This window comes from Cervus canadensis, chromosome 6, assembly GCF_019320065.1.
Source record: "Cervus canadensis isolate Bull #8, Minnesota chromosome 6, ASM1932006v1, whole genome shotgun sequence".
Taxonomy (NCBI): domain Eukaryota; kingdom Metazoa; phylum Chordata; class Mammalia; order Artiodactyla; family Cervidae; genus Cervus; species Cervus canadensis.
The window spans coordinates 81,899,401-81,914,293 of NC_057391.1; the positions used below are offsets into that span (position 1 = coordinate 81,899,401).

The following is a 14,893-nucleotide window of genomic DNA, read 5'->3' on the forward strand; positions in this document are numbered from 1 at the left end:
AAGAGATTAAGACTCCATGCTTCCACTGCAGGGACTTGAGTTTGATCCCTGGTTGGGGAACTAAGATCCCACATGCCATGGTTTGGCCAATAAGTAGCCATGGATTGGGGGGGGCGGGTATTCTAGGGCCTGTAAGGTTATTTCCCTCTTCTCAGTTAAGCCTCAAGGATCAACAATATCAGCTACAAGCACTGCTTCTCAAAATACAGTTTCTAGGTAGGCTGGACCTAACCTAGCCATAACGACATCTCTAAAGCTGCAGCCTGAAATTCCATGTTTTAAATAAGCACTTGGGTGATTCTTACACCCACTGAAATTTGAGAAGGACTGCCATCAATGAACAGACTGAAAATCTGGGCTGGCTGTGGCCATGGCTGACGAGCTAGGCATGCTGCATCTCCTCTCCAGACCCATGGGCTCCCTTGGGTAAGACAGAGGACAATCCCACCAGCTCTGATTTTACAGCCAGGACATGCTTCCTGAAATAGTGTGGAAGTAAATGGGTGTCACATGGGATGGAGTGTGAGAGAGGAGCCCTCAGAATTGGCTGGGCATAGACAAAGCAGGAAAAGAGTCTTAGTGACCAAATTCAGGAGTTTAATTTGGGACAACTCAAGAAGGAGCAAGGTGAACACACATAGAGACAGACGCATACACACAGGCACGAACATATTGTACACATCCTACACCCTCAAATTCTAGCTTCAGAAAGACTTTTCTTTTTTTTAACCAGTGGTAATTTCAATAGAGGAACATGCTAGATGGTTCCTCACTTATTGTAGCTGGTTGTTTCAGGTGGACATGAAACCACAGTAGAACTGTGCATTGCTCTGGCATCCGTGACCTCACATGAGAACTATGAGGTTGTGCTTCTCTTGCCTTCTTCCATTCCAAAAATCGCTGACAAGAGGCCCATCCTCCAAAAAGGAGTCCCTGGTGAGCTCTTCTAGGGTCCACCTGAGAACAGAATTAGCCTCATATTCGTAGACCATTTGCCACAGACAGTTTCTCTTTTAATTCTCACCTGAATTTATAGTGAATGTACAAGCCAACACATTTCCATATGCAAAAATCACACCAAGTGATTTTTGCCCACATTTAAATGGAGGTCAAATGGAGATGATTTCTGCCCAAATCTCAGCCACCGCCTCCGGCCCCATGAATTCCCTGAACAGTGCAGGCGGCAGGCAGAGGGCAGCGCAGTGCGCACCATCCAGGGAATTCACAGTCAGCGGTGTCTTAGTGTTTCAGAGTCTCGGCCCTCAGATTCCAGTACCCTCCGATCATTAGATGTGGATACGGAATTAAGGATAAATTAAGGATACCTCATGAGTCAAGACTTACACCTTAGAATAAGGCTTTTATTGTTTAGAAACAATCTTCCAGAAGATGAAACGATCCAAGATTCCCCAAAAATTTATACAAAGATTTTGAGAGTAATATTTGTATTTGTCTTTATACCTCAGTCTATGCGTCTGGGGCCAAGTCATTGTGTGGCACGTGTGCGACTTCCCTGCATGCCTCTCACGTTGTAGCACCTGCTTCCAGGAACACCAGATGAACACAGGGTCTCGGGGTGGGGGCGTGGGGGTCAGGAGGGGAAACCCATGATGCCCCAAGGCTGCAGAGACCCAAACTCCAGTCATGTGCGCCCTGACCTGGAAGGTGTCTAGCCAAATGTCCAAGGAGAAATAACAATCAAGGAAGAAGGCGAGAGGAGGAACCCAAGGAGCAGACCAGAGAGGGTCAGTTCCCACCCTCTACCTCGGAGTTCTGTACATCCATTGGGCCCAATATAGTTGATGACCCCCGGGACCTGCGTTACCTGGATCTTCTCCCGGAACGACCCTCGATACTGATTGACGTCCAGGGGACAATTTGCAAAACTAACAGACTTGTCCTTAATCCCAGGTAAGTATGAGATACAATTCTGGGACTTTTGTCTTGGGAACCTGCCTAAAGAAAGATGCTTGCCTGGTATGACGTGATCCGGATGCCCCTCGAGCAGATATGGGGCAGCAATGGATGAGCAATCTGACCTCAGCGCCAAGGGTCTTCCAGTCTGGCCCTGTCCAGGCCGTTCTCTGCCCCACCTTGCCCCGTAGGGTGTCCCGAATCCCGTGAACCCTGCAATGCGTCGACTCAACCACCCCTCTTCCTCCATCCCCACCACCTCTGACACGGAAAATCCATGTCTCCTGAAGAAATCGACCTTCCCCTAACCAAACCCACACTTGCTTTACTACAGTGATTCTCAGAGCCAGCAAGAAAAAGAAATGTTCCAGAAGGGGAACCCCCGTCTCAGCCATCATCTGCCTGGAGCCGGAGGTCGCGGGCCCCAGGCCTCGCGGTGAGGTCCGTCGCTGCTGTGTTTCCCGAGGGGCAGGCAGGCAGGCAGTGGTAATCCCTCCTCTCTCCCTGTGGTGGTCAGGCCTCAGCTGCACTTGCAGGACTTCACCACCATGTTAGACAGCTGCTCCACTTTGGGGGTCCTCCCGACATAGTACAGGATGGTCAGGGGCTCCAAGTCCTGGGGTACGCAGCAAGGGGAGGCTGAGGCTTCAGGGTTCAGGGTGTTGTACAGGCCCAGCACCTGGGGAGGGAGGCATCAGAGAGGCTGGGAAAACGGAGCTTCAAGCCGGGGCCCAGGGACTCTACAAGGTCTTGGGTCCAGAGTCTGCGTGCTGAGTCGCTCAGTCGTGTCCAATTCTTTGAGACCCCAAGGACAGTAGCCCGCCAGGCTCCTCTGTCCATGGAGTTCTCCAGGCAACAGTACTGGAGTATGTTGCCATTCCCTTCTCCAGGGAGATCTTCCTGACCAAGGGATCAAATCTGGGTCTCCTGCATTGCCAGCAAATTCTTTACCATGAGCTACCAAAATGGGCCACTGATGGTATTTCAGAGGACCTGGCGGAACCCAGTTTGGGTGAGTGGCAGGTTGCCGCTCACAGTATTGGTCTGAGCATTACTGGTTTAAGCGTGACCCCAATAACCAGGGGACTTGGAACTGATCATGAAATTCTCTTGGCTGGGAAGAAACACGCCTGTGTTGGTTCCTCCTAGCTGTAACTGGTCACTTTGGTGAGAAGCTATGAGGAAATATGCTTGACAAGTTACTGCCCTCTCTCAGATTCCCCTGGAGAGAAAGAAGAGCTAGCTTCAGTCGTGGACTTCCCTCTCTCTCTGTAGTCTCTTCCCTTTGTTTCATGTTGGTTTCTTCTGTGTGTTTTACATTATCTTTTAAAATAACTTCTACATTCAAGAGAAAAGAATTATTAGAGTTCTTTATCTGATCACAGATGGAAATGGCAGCCCACTCCAGTACTCTTGCCTGGAGAATCCCGTGGACAGAGGAGGCTGGTGGGCTGCTGTCCATAGGGTCGCACAGAGTCGGACACGACTAAAGCGACTTAGCATGCATGCATGCATTGGAGAAGGAAATGGCAACCCACTCCAGTGTTCTTGCCTGGAGAATCTCAGGGACAGAGAAGCCTGGTGGGCTGCTGTCTATGGGGTCGAAAAGAATCAGACACAACTGAAGAGACTTAGCAGCAGCAGCAGCAGCATCTGATTGTAGAAGTCTTTTGGCCCCCAAATTCTCTGACATATGGGGTGGCATGTGACAGCTAAGTAATTCCCATAGTACAAGAGCAAATAAACAGCTTAAAAGTCTGCTTGAAACGATGCATGAAAGTTATAAAGGGTATAATGTCGCCCACTGAAGTTGGGCCGAAATCAGAACCTTCACCATAAGGGATTTTACACCCCAGATCATCATCCATCCACTCATTCAACCTGCAGCCCGTCATGCATCCTTTTTAAACAAGTGGCCTGGTCAGCTCAGCCCCAGCACCCCATATGGCATGACCCTGTACCATACCGTGCTGTGGGTTGTGTCTGAGCTGCGGAGGTATGGGCATGGGCCTGAGCAGAAGTTGGCATAGTAGCCCTTAGGTTCATGGACCCATTTCCAGCCCAGATCCTGTCGGAAGTCAATATAGAGAGGGCGCACACAGCAGTTCTCCTCCAAATTGCTGCAACAACAGCAGAAAAATAAATTATTAAAAAAAAATAACCAACTGACAGGGAAATCACTACCACAAAAACTTCACAAACAGCCCTCATCTGGGCACCTGGAGTCCTTCCTGGTCACCATAAGAGGTGGCTCCAATCAGTGGAATCCCAGGTTCAAGTGCACTGAGCTGTATTAACTATAAAGGCATTTTCCTCTGTTGAAGACCAGAATCCCAAGGACATAGAAGGCATAGATACATAAATAATACATGATGGAGAGAAAAAAGGCAAAAGTGGTTCTGTCCCTTTTACATCATGAATCAAAATAAAGACTTGAAGTGTTCCACCTAAAACCAAGCTCTGAGTGTTAATAGCCAACTCAACTTTGTTGAGCTGATTTTACTGTTACCTCCCTAATGTGCACCCAACCAGAAATGAACTCTAAGCTCAGGCACTTATACGCTATAGTAAATGACTGCTCAGTCTAATTCTAAATGAGTCTATTGAATCAAAACGAGACATATCTTTCCATTAGACTCATGATTCCTAGATTACCCCCAATGCGACTATCAGACCACTTCAGTTCTGTTGCCTGCAGGATTCCATTTGCCAAGCGGGCATCTAGCCTGTGCTGAGACCTAGAAACTCGCTACTTCCAAAGGCAGCTATTGGCCAAAATCTGGCTTTTTGTGGGTTCCCTGGTGAAGCGTGGTAGACATTCTTGTTTTTATACTCAAGAGCCCTTCCTACTCCTCTTCTCTCTTGCCACCTCCCGTTACAGTCTGGAACACCAGATACTTGTTTTCCTGGCCTCCCTTGCAGGTAGAGATTGTCATACAACCCTGCATAGACCAATCAGACAGAAGCAGAAGTATGTAGTGGGCAAGGGCAAGTTCTGGCAAAGATATTTGATTCTTTATAAAAGTCAAAGATGAGGGACCTCCTTCGTGGTTCAGTGGCTAAGACTCCACGCTCCCAATACAGGGCACACGGGTTCCATCCCTGGTAAGGGAACTAAATCCCACATGCCACAACTAAAGATCTCACATGGTGCAAGGAAGATCAAAGATCCCATGTGCTGCAACTAAGAGCTGGTATAGCCAAATAAATAAATAAATTTTTTTTTTAAAAAGTCACAGATGGAAAAGGAAAGCTGCTGTTTCTGCTACTTCCCTCCTCCTCTTGTCTTGAGCATGGACAAGATGCCGAGAACTCTAGCAGTCTTGCTTATGCTTATGCTTATGTGACCATAACTAAGGTGGTGACAAGCCAATGTACTGAGCATGGCAGAGAGAAAGCCTGTGTCCTCAGTAACATTAAGCAAGCAGCCAGACCAACCCTGGGGCTGCTCCTACATACTTCTTATGAACAGGAAATCCCCCGTGGCTTAAGCCACTGGCCCTGGAAGCCAAGATCATCCATTCCTATCTGATGGGTGAGCCACACAGAACAAATGGACATGCCAGCCTTCAGACAGTTGGAGGCAACCATGCTGCCTTTCCTATATGCTCCGTTCCTCAAACTCAACATCCCCAGTTCGTTCTGTTGTTCCTCAAAAGATCTGGTTTTAGATCTAAAAATCTCCCAATTCATTCTCCCCAGCTCCATTCAGGCGTCATCCTCTCCAGCCAAAATGACCCATTCACACACCTTCCTTTACCAGAAGTGCTTCCTCCTCCCATAACCCTACATACCTGAGCCTCACTCATCCCTGAAGACCCAGCTCCAGTTCCACACCCTTCTGAAGCCTTCCCTGCATCCACAGATGAGCTCCTTGTCCCAAATTCTTTTCTAAGATTATTTTTTTAATGTGGACCACTTCTAAAGCCTTTATTGAATTTGTTACAATACTTGTTATTTCTGTTTTGGTTTTATGGCCGAGAGGCACGTGGGATTTAGCTCCCCGACCAGGGATTGAACCCACACCCCCTACACTGAAGGTGAAGTCTTAACCACTGGACCACCAGGGAAGTCCCATGTCCCAGATTCTTAAAGCATTTTATCCTTCGGACCTTCTCATGGATGTGGTCATTGTCTACCTTTAAGTAATCACTGTCTGTGCTTTTTTATCCTCCTTCCTTATAAGTGAGAAACTATTCTGAAATAAGAGAAATGGATGCTCTTTTTTTAACCTCTTTACAATGGCTGTCCAACTATTTCCAAATTCATAAATTCTCCAGCTCACCTTCTCCATTGCAAATGGAAACTTGTCTTATTTTCACTCATCCAGTAGCATCCTTGGACCCTCCCTAGGGAACTGAGCCTTTAATGGAAATCTCTGCATTAATCTCCCCGCCACACAAGCAGACCTTAAGAGTATTTTAAAGCATGAAAACCATGGAGAGACCAAGCCTCTAATCCAAGCCATTTTAGCAACACTCTCCTCCTCCTTTAGTTCGTCCAGGTCTTTACAGGACTGGGCTGTGGAAAAACAGTGGGACTCCCAGAAAAACAGATTTGTAAGAGGTTCTAAATCTCCATTTCCTGAGGTGTTTGTGAAAAGCATCGAGGGCCCTCAGTTGCTCAAGGCCTAGGTCTGGGGCAATAGGCAAGCAGTCAATGTTGTCTCAGGAATTCATAGGTCCTGAGTGGGCCCAGGCTTACCGGAAGCAGTAATTGGTGTCCAGGGCCCGCTTCTTCCTCTGACTGTGGCCTGGGCTATCTAGCCGGTTTGGGGGAATCATCATGAGAATTAGATGAGGGATGTGTTCCTTCTTCTTCTTAAGTCGCCCCAGATCTCCACGGCCCGGATCATCATCACTGTCCACACCTGCAGAAGGAAGGAAGGTGATGGTCTCCTGTCTGAGGAGGGCAGGGTGGACTCTACTTTCTCATCCCATCCCCACCCTGTTCAGGAGGTGGGATGCTGGGGTCTGTGAGGAAGGCATGGGTAAGACACAGCTTCATGCTAATGTCCAGCTGCAGGAACAGGAAGACCCAATGGAAGAACTGGTATCAAGGGACCTGCAAGATGCCTGTGGTCAGATGCCCTTGTGACTCCTATGGGTAATCCTCCAGAGGGCACAGCCCTTCCTGCGATGCTTCCTAGAGAACCTACAGAGATTCCTGAAGCATCCTTGTCACTTCGAGGCTCTAGCACATTCCTCTGAGTTGTCGGTTTAGATCCTGAGACTTAAGAGCTTGAGGTGTGAGTCTCCTCTCATAATCTGAACTGGTCAAGATGCCATTATGTCCCCCTATGCTTTCCAGATGTCACAATTTAAGACAGTTTGAATGGGAGCCAGAGGAACAAGAATCAACAATTGCTAACGTTCGCATCAGGCCTTCCCTGGTGGCCTAGACGGTAAAGAATCCGCCTGCAATGTGGGAGACCTGCGTTCGATCCCTGGGTTGGAAAGATCTCTAGAGAAAGGAATGGCAACCCTCTCCAGTACTCGTGCCCAAGAAATCCCATGGACAGAGGAGCCTGGTGGGGTGCAGTCCACGGGGTCACAAAGAGCTGGACACGACTGAGGGGCTAACACACACACACACAACATTCACGCTGCACTTACAGTTTCAAAGTGTTTTCTCTATAAAACTCAGATAGGATCATGAAGTGTATGAAAACAGCAGATAAACTCCAAAAGGAAATCTGCTAGTTCATCTGCAAAGCTTGGAAACTGAATTTGAGTCTCAACTACAAGAAGATCTATTTTGATGGCCAGCTGCCCGCAGTTGTCCATCTCCACCAGGGACAGGAATGGGAGGAGCAGGATTTGCGTGGTGACAGGATGGACAGGGAGGCCTGGCGTGCTGCAGTCCATGGGGTCGCAGAGAGTCGGACACGACTGAGCAACTGACCTGAGCTGAACTGAACTGCAGGAGGGACATGGACCTCACGCACGGGCAGTAGGACTGGGAGATCAATGGCAAGCTGAATCGCAAGTTTCCTTTTCTGAAAATCTTTCTGAACAAGATAACTATTGACTGAAATGGGAGGATTTCATCCCAATTCAGGATGTAGGTAAGGACTTCAAAGGTCTTTTGAGCTCTGAGGTTCTGTGATTAGGATGTCCAATGATTTGCTTTAAAAAAAAAAAAATAGGCTCTGTTGCACATGGCAACTACCAAGCCCGCACACTCTAGAGCCCACCCATGTCTGCAACAAGAAAAGCCTGCACCTCGGTGAGAAGGCCTTGTATCACAACTAGAGAAGACCCCGCATGCCACAAGTAGAGAAAGCCTTGAGTGCAACAACAAAGACTCAGTTCAGTTCAGTCGCTCAGTCGTGTTTGACTCTTTGCGACCCCATGAACCACAGCACACCAGGCCTCCCTGTCCATCACCAACTGCCAGAGTCTACCCAAACCCATGTCCATTGAGTCGGTGATGCCATCCAACCATCTCATCCTCTGTCGTCCCCTTCTCCTCCTGCCCTCAATCTTTCCCAGCATCAGGGTCTTTTCCAATGAGTCAGCTCTTCACATCAGGTAGCCAAAGTACTGGAGTTTCAGTTTCAATATCAGTCCTTCCAATGAACACCCAGGATTCATCTCCTTTAGGATGGACTGATTGGATCTCCTTGCAGTCCAAGGGACTCTCAGTACAGCCAAAAAAAAAATTAGGCTCAGAAATAAAGTTCATGAGGGACTTCCCAGGGCTGGGAGTCAAGAGAGGCCCTGAAACAGGTACCTTTTTCCAGACACATCTCTGACCTTAGGCTTTAAATTGGTTAGTTTGACCTGGACAAACCACTTGGCCTCAGGAGTGCCTCCGTGAACCCACAGCAGGGCTTCGCAAAGAAAACAGAACTTCTCTGACATTCAGAGACTGTCTAGGCTCAGCAGCTTGAAAACATACTGGAAAACCAGAAATGTCTCTCAGCTAGCTTGGCCTCTCCAAGCCAAGCACCCTGAGGCCTGAAGCAGCTCAAACCCAGATGACGCCCTGGGTGGGCTGTGCAACATCTGGAAAGCCCAGCAGTCAGAGCGCTCGTGCTCAGGGCCACCAAAGTCCATTGCTTTTAGCGGAAGTGAAGACAACTCTCATTTGCTGAGTATCCAAGCACTTTATTTCACATATGTAATCTCACATAATTTCATGACAACCCTGTAAAAGAGGTACCCTCACCCCCAGTTTGCTGACTAAGCTCAGAGAAGTGGACCAGCTTGCCTGTATGATTTCAGAGCTCTCATCAGCACAACACTGTCTTCCAGATCCTCATGCACTCTCTATAGACTAGGGAGTTCTTGCTTTGAGAACAAAACAGAATATGGAAAAATCCCAAATGAACTTTCTGGCCAACCCAATACAAAACAGTCAGCCATCTCTGTGAGGGAGCTTGCTTCCTCTTCTCAGGATCTGGCCAGGGGTCTCCTGTTTTATCTAGCTTTATTAACTCCCCCCACCCATCCTACCATAAACATCCCTTTTGTTACCTTTGAATTTGATTTCCATCAGCTCTTGAATGTTTTCCAGGATATCCCCATTGGGCTGAAAGGTGTGACATGGACAGTGGATACTGATTTCCAGACCTAAGTTAGATTCTGCAAAATAAGACACAGAGTTGGTGAGAAAAGCAGTCTGCATGATGAAGCACGCAGCATGTATACCCACATAGCTATATACCCACAGCCACACACGGACGATCCAAGGTTTCTCCCGCCACACACAGTCACGGGACCAGAGTCAGACTGAGGATCACAGGAGACAGAAAATGCTCCCAAAGCTATCGTGGACCTTCATGCTCGTGTCGCCTTGTTCCAATATTTCTGTTGTGTTAAGTGTCACCAAATGGGAGCATACACTAGTGGGCCTCATGCAGGAGAATTTTAATAGGCATCTATTTTTCCAAGGATGGTATTAGGGAAAAGTTGTCACCAGCCTAGTAGGGGTGAAAGAATGAGGGCACAGCAAAGGAGCAGGAAAACAGTCACACCCCCGATGTGTCAGCTGGGAGAGGAGACGTTCAACCAACCTGCTGAGAAAGGATGGAGCAGAGAGGAAGAGGAACAAGAGTTGACAAGTGTGAGGAAGCCTGGACTGCCAGGGTTTGGTGACTCATATTCTGGGGCTAAAAGGCCAGCTCTGGCCCTTTCTCCTATTGGCTGTGGGATTAGGTATTTTGGTAACTAAAACTGGAAAAGCAAGGAAATTAGTAAAAGGGGTTGAATATAAAGTGGAAGGAAGAAAGGGAGAAAAATAAATGAAAAATTTGAACTGAATCCAGTAGTTTTGTACAGAGGAACCAGGTAGAGTCTAGGATCATGCCAATTCTGGTGGGTAAGAACCAGGGAAGCTCTCTTGATCCAGGGCAGTGATCAGGTATGGGAGGACGTGGGCGATGACCTCTGAGTTCAGGGTCAGCCTGAGTTCAGAGATGCACTGCTGTCTGAGATCACCCTAGTTCTGTGTGAGCATCCAGCCCTGGGGCCAACCTGGAGTCTTCCAGAAATCTGATGTCATCAGGGAAAACCCCAAAGAGTCCGGGCCAGCTCAACATCCTTCTCATGGGCAGAATGGCCCAACCCCAGAGACTGCAGGCAGCGTTGGGCAGACCTGGATGTCCCAGTTCTACTGGTTAAAAGCCAGCTCAAGGGGCTTCCCCAGAGGCTCAGTGGGAAAGAATCTGCCTGCCAATGCAGGAGACACAGGTTCCATCCCTGATCCGGGAAGAACCCACATGCTGTGAAGCAAACTAAACACATGGGCCACAATTGCTGAGCCTGTGCTCCAGAGCCCGGGAGCCACAACTGCGGAGCCCACTTGCCTAAACTACTGAAGCCTGTGCCCCCTAGAGACCATGCTCTGCAACGAGAGAGGCCACTGCAATGAGAAGCCTATGCACTGCAACTAGAGAGTAGCCCCTGCTATCCACAATTACAGAAAGCCCGCACTCAGCGACAAAGACCCAGCACAGTCATAAATAATTTTAAAAAACCCAGTTCAGTCCCTTCTTCCGTAAACTCTAGATCCCAGCTTCATCTATCCCACCCCAGTCACGGCAGCATCTGGGACACACGGACACCTGCTGAGCTTTCTGTTCCAGGTGAGCTCTGGTAGGGAGGGGAGGAGCCAATATAATAAGGATGCTGAGCCCCAGATGGAGAACTAGAAGTGAACAGAGAGGAAGGCATAAGGAGTGTACTCTTTCTGGTTTAAGGCAGGTACAAGAAGGAGCTGGAGTAGCTGAAATGGGTTACATAAAACATAGTACACTTCTATTACCCAGAAGAATTTTCAGTCCAGGAGAGACTGAAAGTCCCATGGGTCTGTGAGTTAGAAGGCTGAGAAGCAGACGTGTTGGGGAGAGTTAGGGTTAGGGTGCAGGTGGTGAATGTGAGATGATGCCTGGAGCTAACAGGGTCCATTTAGGCAGGAGGCTCAGAGAACGACAGAGACAATCACCAACGTTTGTTGAGCCTTGCTCCTTGCACGCTCTAAGATTCTGCATGCCTTAACTCATGTATGAAATCTCCATAGTAATCCTACAGAGCACAGACTTATTCCTTCCCTCCCATTATCCACATGAGGACACTGAGGCTCGGGGAAAACTAAATGGCTTGATGGAGATGTCCAGTAAGTGGTAGAACCAAGATTCAAACACAGGCAGCCTGACATCAGAGCCACACCCCTGACTGTTCGAGACAAAGAAGAACAAAGAGGGCCCAGCAGGGACCACCAAGGAAGATGCCCACCCAGTCACTGAGATACAAAACAGTTGTATTTTCCCAGTGCGCCCCTTATCCTGAGCCGAGGCGCTGGGCATGCTCCTCACCCGCCTGCTCGGGGAGGCCTGGCTCTGCACAGAGAAGCCAACACACTGGACCAATTGCACAAAAGGGTGTGAGGTCTGGGCCCCCAACCCTGGAGAGGGCTCCAGCTGGCTCTTAGCCCAGAAGGGAACTGGTGCAGAGCAGGCTCTTCGATGTTTGCTGAACTAATACATGACTGGACATGTGACTCAGTTTCCTCACAGTCCACACTGCTGACTCCTCCATTTTCAGTCCATTTACCACTTTGTTTGGGCCCAAGAACCTTCAAGAGACTCAGAAACTCTTCAGAGTAAAGGTCTGTGTCTGACTCCCCCAAACACGGGTGGGCAGCATCTGCTAGAGTGGGAACAGAAGGTTCCAGGGAAGGAGTAACCTCAGAATTGGCAGTGGTGTGGATGGTGGGTGGGACACCCATAGGTTTTATTATGAAATTATCTTTTTTGATGTCTCAAGGAGGATGGAAATCATTCTCAATGCAAACTTCTCATTGAGTTCTGCAGCTGTGAACATAAGAACTAAGTGCCCAGGGCTTCAAAGAAATCCAGGTGGAGCTGATCAGAATCAGACAGGGAAGCTAAGAGATGAATCTCCCTGGCCTCTCTTCTCTGCAGCCATGTTGAGTTCTAGGCAGAGTGCTGGCTGAGTCAGATTTCCCATGGTGCTGCTCTTAGCTGACGCGCCTGGGTTCTCTGAGGTTTCCTCCTTTCGTGTGCAGTTGGGGAGACTCCATGGAGTTCCCGGAACCCTTGGAGCTGAGGCAGGACCTCCAGCCCACTATCTGTCAGCTCAGCCACCAGGTTATGCCCCTCAGATGGGGGCCTGCACACTCAGATGCCGAGGGAGCCCAGCAAGTTATGTGAGCAGAGTGAGCCCGTGCGTCATGCGGAGCTGGGACTGCCAGTCTCACTCGTGGGGAACACTGGGGGATGGTGGGGCCTGGGGTGACATGAAGACCACATGCCCCACCTTCAAGAGGTGGTCCTACTCATCTCTGATGGATTGTTACCCATTTGTCAAGAAAAGTCGAATGTCTAGGTTTTATGTGAAATCTCCGGACATTAATTAAAACTGTTAACCTCTAGTTAAATTGAAAACAATATGTAGGCCAACGTGTTTGTGATCGCTGCCTTCAAGTGTTAACCCTTAATTTCCTAAACCATCGAGGAGGACAAGGAAGGACCCAGCTGTCCCAGAGACTCTGGGTATCCATATGTGGGTGGACCATGGATCCACGGCAGCTGATGAAGGTAGAAAATTCTTCGTAAGAGGGACACAAGGAACACACAGGACTGCCTTAGGTACCCTCAGCCCACTGAGCACCAGACCAGGAAGTGCCACCAAGTACAGAAGAGGAGAAATAGTGGAGTGTGATGCCCTGAGTCCCCAAGACTGTCAGTCAGGAAATTCAAGCTCTAATCCAGGCTCAATGACTCTGGTCAAGCCACTTAACTTCTCTGGGCCTCCATTTCCTCATCTGACCTAATAGAAGCTTACTCTCCCATAACGGGCTTCCCAGGGGGCGCAGTGGTAAAGAATCCACCTGCCAATGCAGGAGGCACAAGAGGGTTCAAGTGCTGATTCGAGAAGATCCCCTGGAATAGAAAATGACAACCCATTCCAGTATTCTTGCCCAGACAAACTCCTTGGACAGAGGAGCCTGGAGGGCTACAGTCCATGGGGTGGCAGAGTCAACACAACTGAGTGACCACACACAGCACTCACATAACGAGCCAAAAATCTGGAGGTTCTTTAAATACAATGGATCTTTAAAATGGCTCTGTGAGGCTTGCAGGGAAGGTGAGGAAGCAGAATGAGTGGAGGAGAGATTTGGACCATATGAAGTCTGATATGCACACTAGACAGCCCTACCTGTATGGCTAGCAGGCCTTTCAAAATTAACCAACAAAATAGAACCTACCTCCAAACCTGCTCATCTCCCAGGCCTCCTTATTTCAGTAAGAGTTACCATCTGGGTGTTCAGTCCCAAATCTTCAGAGTCATCTAGACTCCTCTTGTGTCCTCTCGCCCCACACCTAATCAGCCCCGTCAATCCTATTGGCTCCGCCTCCAAAATACAGAACAAACCCACACTCCAGAGCACACGGGCCCAGCCAATGCCCACAGTGCTCTCACGTGGGCTGGCTGCTGCAGTGGCCCCTAACTTCTTCCCTTGACCTCACGACAACCAGAGGATCTTAAACCAAATCACCTCACCCCACGTTCCCAGCCCCGCTTGTAACATCTCATCACACTGGGAACAGGTTCTAACGCCTGACCACGGCCTTGCGGGTCCTACGTCTTGGCTCCTGGTCCTCTCTGAACGCCCCAGCTCCAGTCATACCAGGCAGTCTGCTGCTGCCAGAACAACTGAGCCTGGGTTTCATTGCTTTTGCTTGTTTCATTCATTGCTTCATTGCTTTTGCTTTTGCACATCCTTTATCCTGACCTTCACAGACTGGCTCTTTCCCATCCCTCAGATCTCCGTGCACCAGCTCCTTCTTCATAGAGGCTCTCACTGTGTATCTGATGATGGGTCCCACCCAGGCACTATCACTTCACCCTCTTTCTGTTTTACTTGGTACTCATCACTGTTGGAAAGTCTTCTTCCTCAGTGTTTATTTGTTTACTACGTGCCTCTCCCACCAGAACAAAAGCCCCATGAGATCTGGGACCCTGCTTGTCTGGTTTACTGCTGAATCCCCAAGGGCCTGGCTCTGAGCATTTACTCAGTATCAGTCGAATGAAGGAATGATGGGCACACTGAAAGTTAATGGCCAACCTGGGCTTTGAACCCAGATCTCGTCTCCCCTAGTGCCATCCCTTCCCCTGTGTCATGAAGAAAAAAGGGACCAGAGGTTCCTTCCAAAATCCTCATCCTGAGTCGACCTACCTCTCCGCAAGAGCCATTCACGCACAGTGTCTGTGACGTCGAAAGAAAGCCACTCGCCAGTGCCCCGCGTGGGCAGGTTCTTGCCATCGATATACCGCTGCTTGGCTATGTGCTCACCCGGCTGGAGGATCTACGGGGCAGAGGAAGGAGTAAGTCCCGAGGCCAGGACAGGGCACCTGGGCGTCACGGTGCAGCAGTACGGGGCGGGGAACAGGAGCAAACTAAGACTTCTGAAATGCTCTTTCGAGCTCCTCAGTTAAGTCTTAATCCT

General features: G+C 49.1%; 1 protein-coding gene across 1 annotated transcript in view; it reads right to left on the minus strand.

Annotated features, from left to right (window-relative positions):
* Positions 1–1,340: 1,340 nt before the first annotated feature.
* Positions 1,341–14,893, minus strand: part of TGFB3 (transforming growth factor beta 3) — a 32,362-nt gene continuing 18,809 nt past the window's right edge. Inside the window, exons 4-8 of the mRNA XM_043472608.1 lie at positions 14,623–14,752; positions 9,396–9,503; positions 6,619–6,784; positions 3,881–4,034; positions 1,341–2,593 (exon numbers count right to left, since the gene is read on the minus strand). Coding sequence (XP_043328543.1) covers positions 2,435–2,593; positions 3,881–4,034; positions 6,619–6,784; positions 9,396–9,503; positions 14,623–14,752 — 717 coding nt within the window. The 3' untranslated portion in view covers positions 1,341–2,434. The remainder of the gene's footprint in view (positions 2,594–3,880; positions 4,035–6,618; positions 6,785–9,395; positions 9,504–14,622; positions 14,753–14,893) is intronic.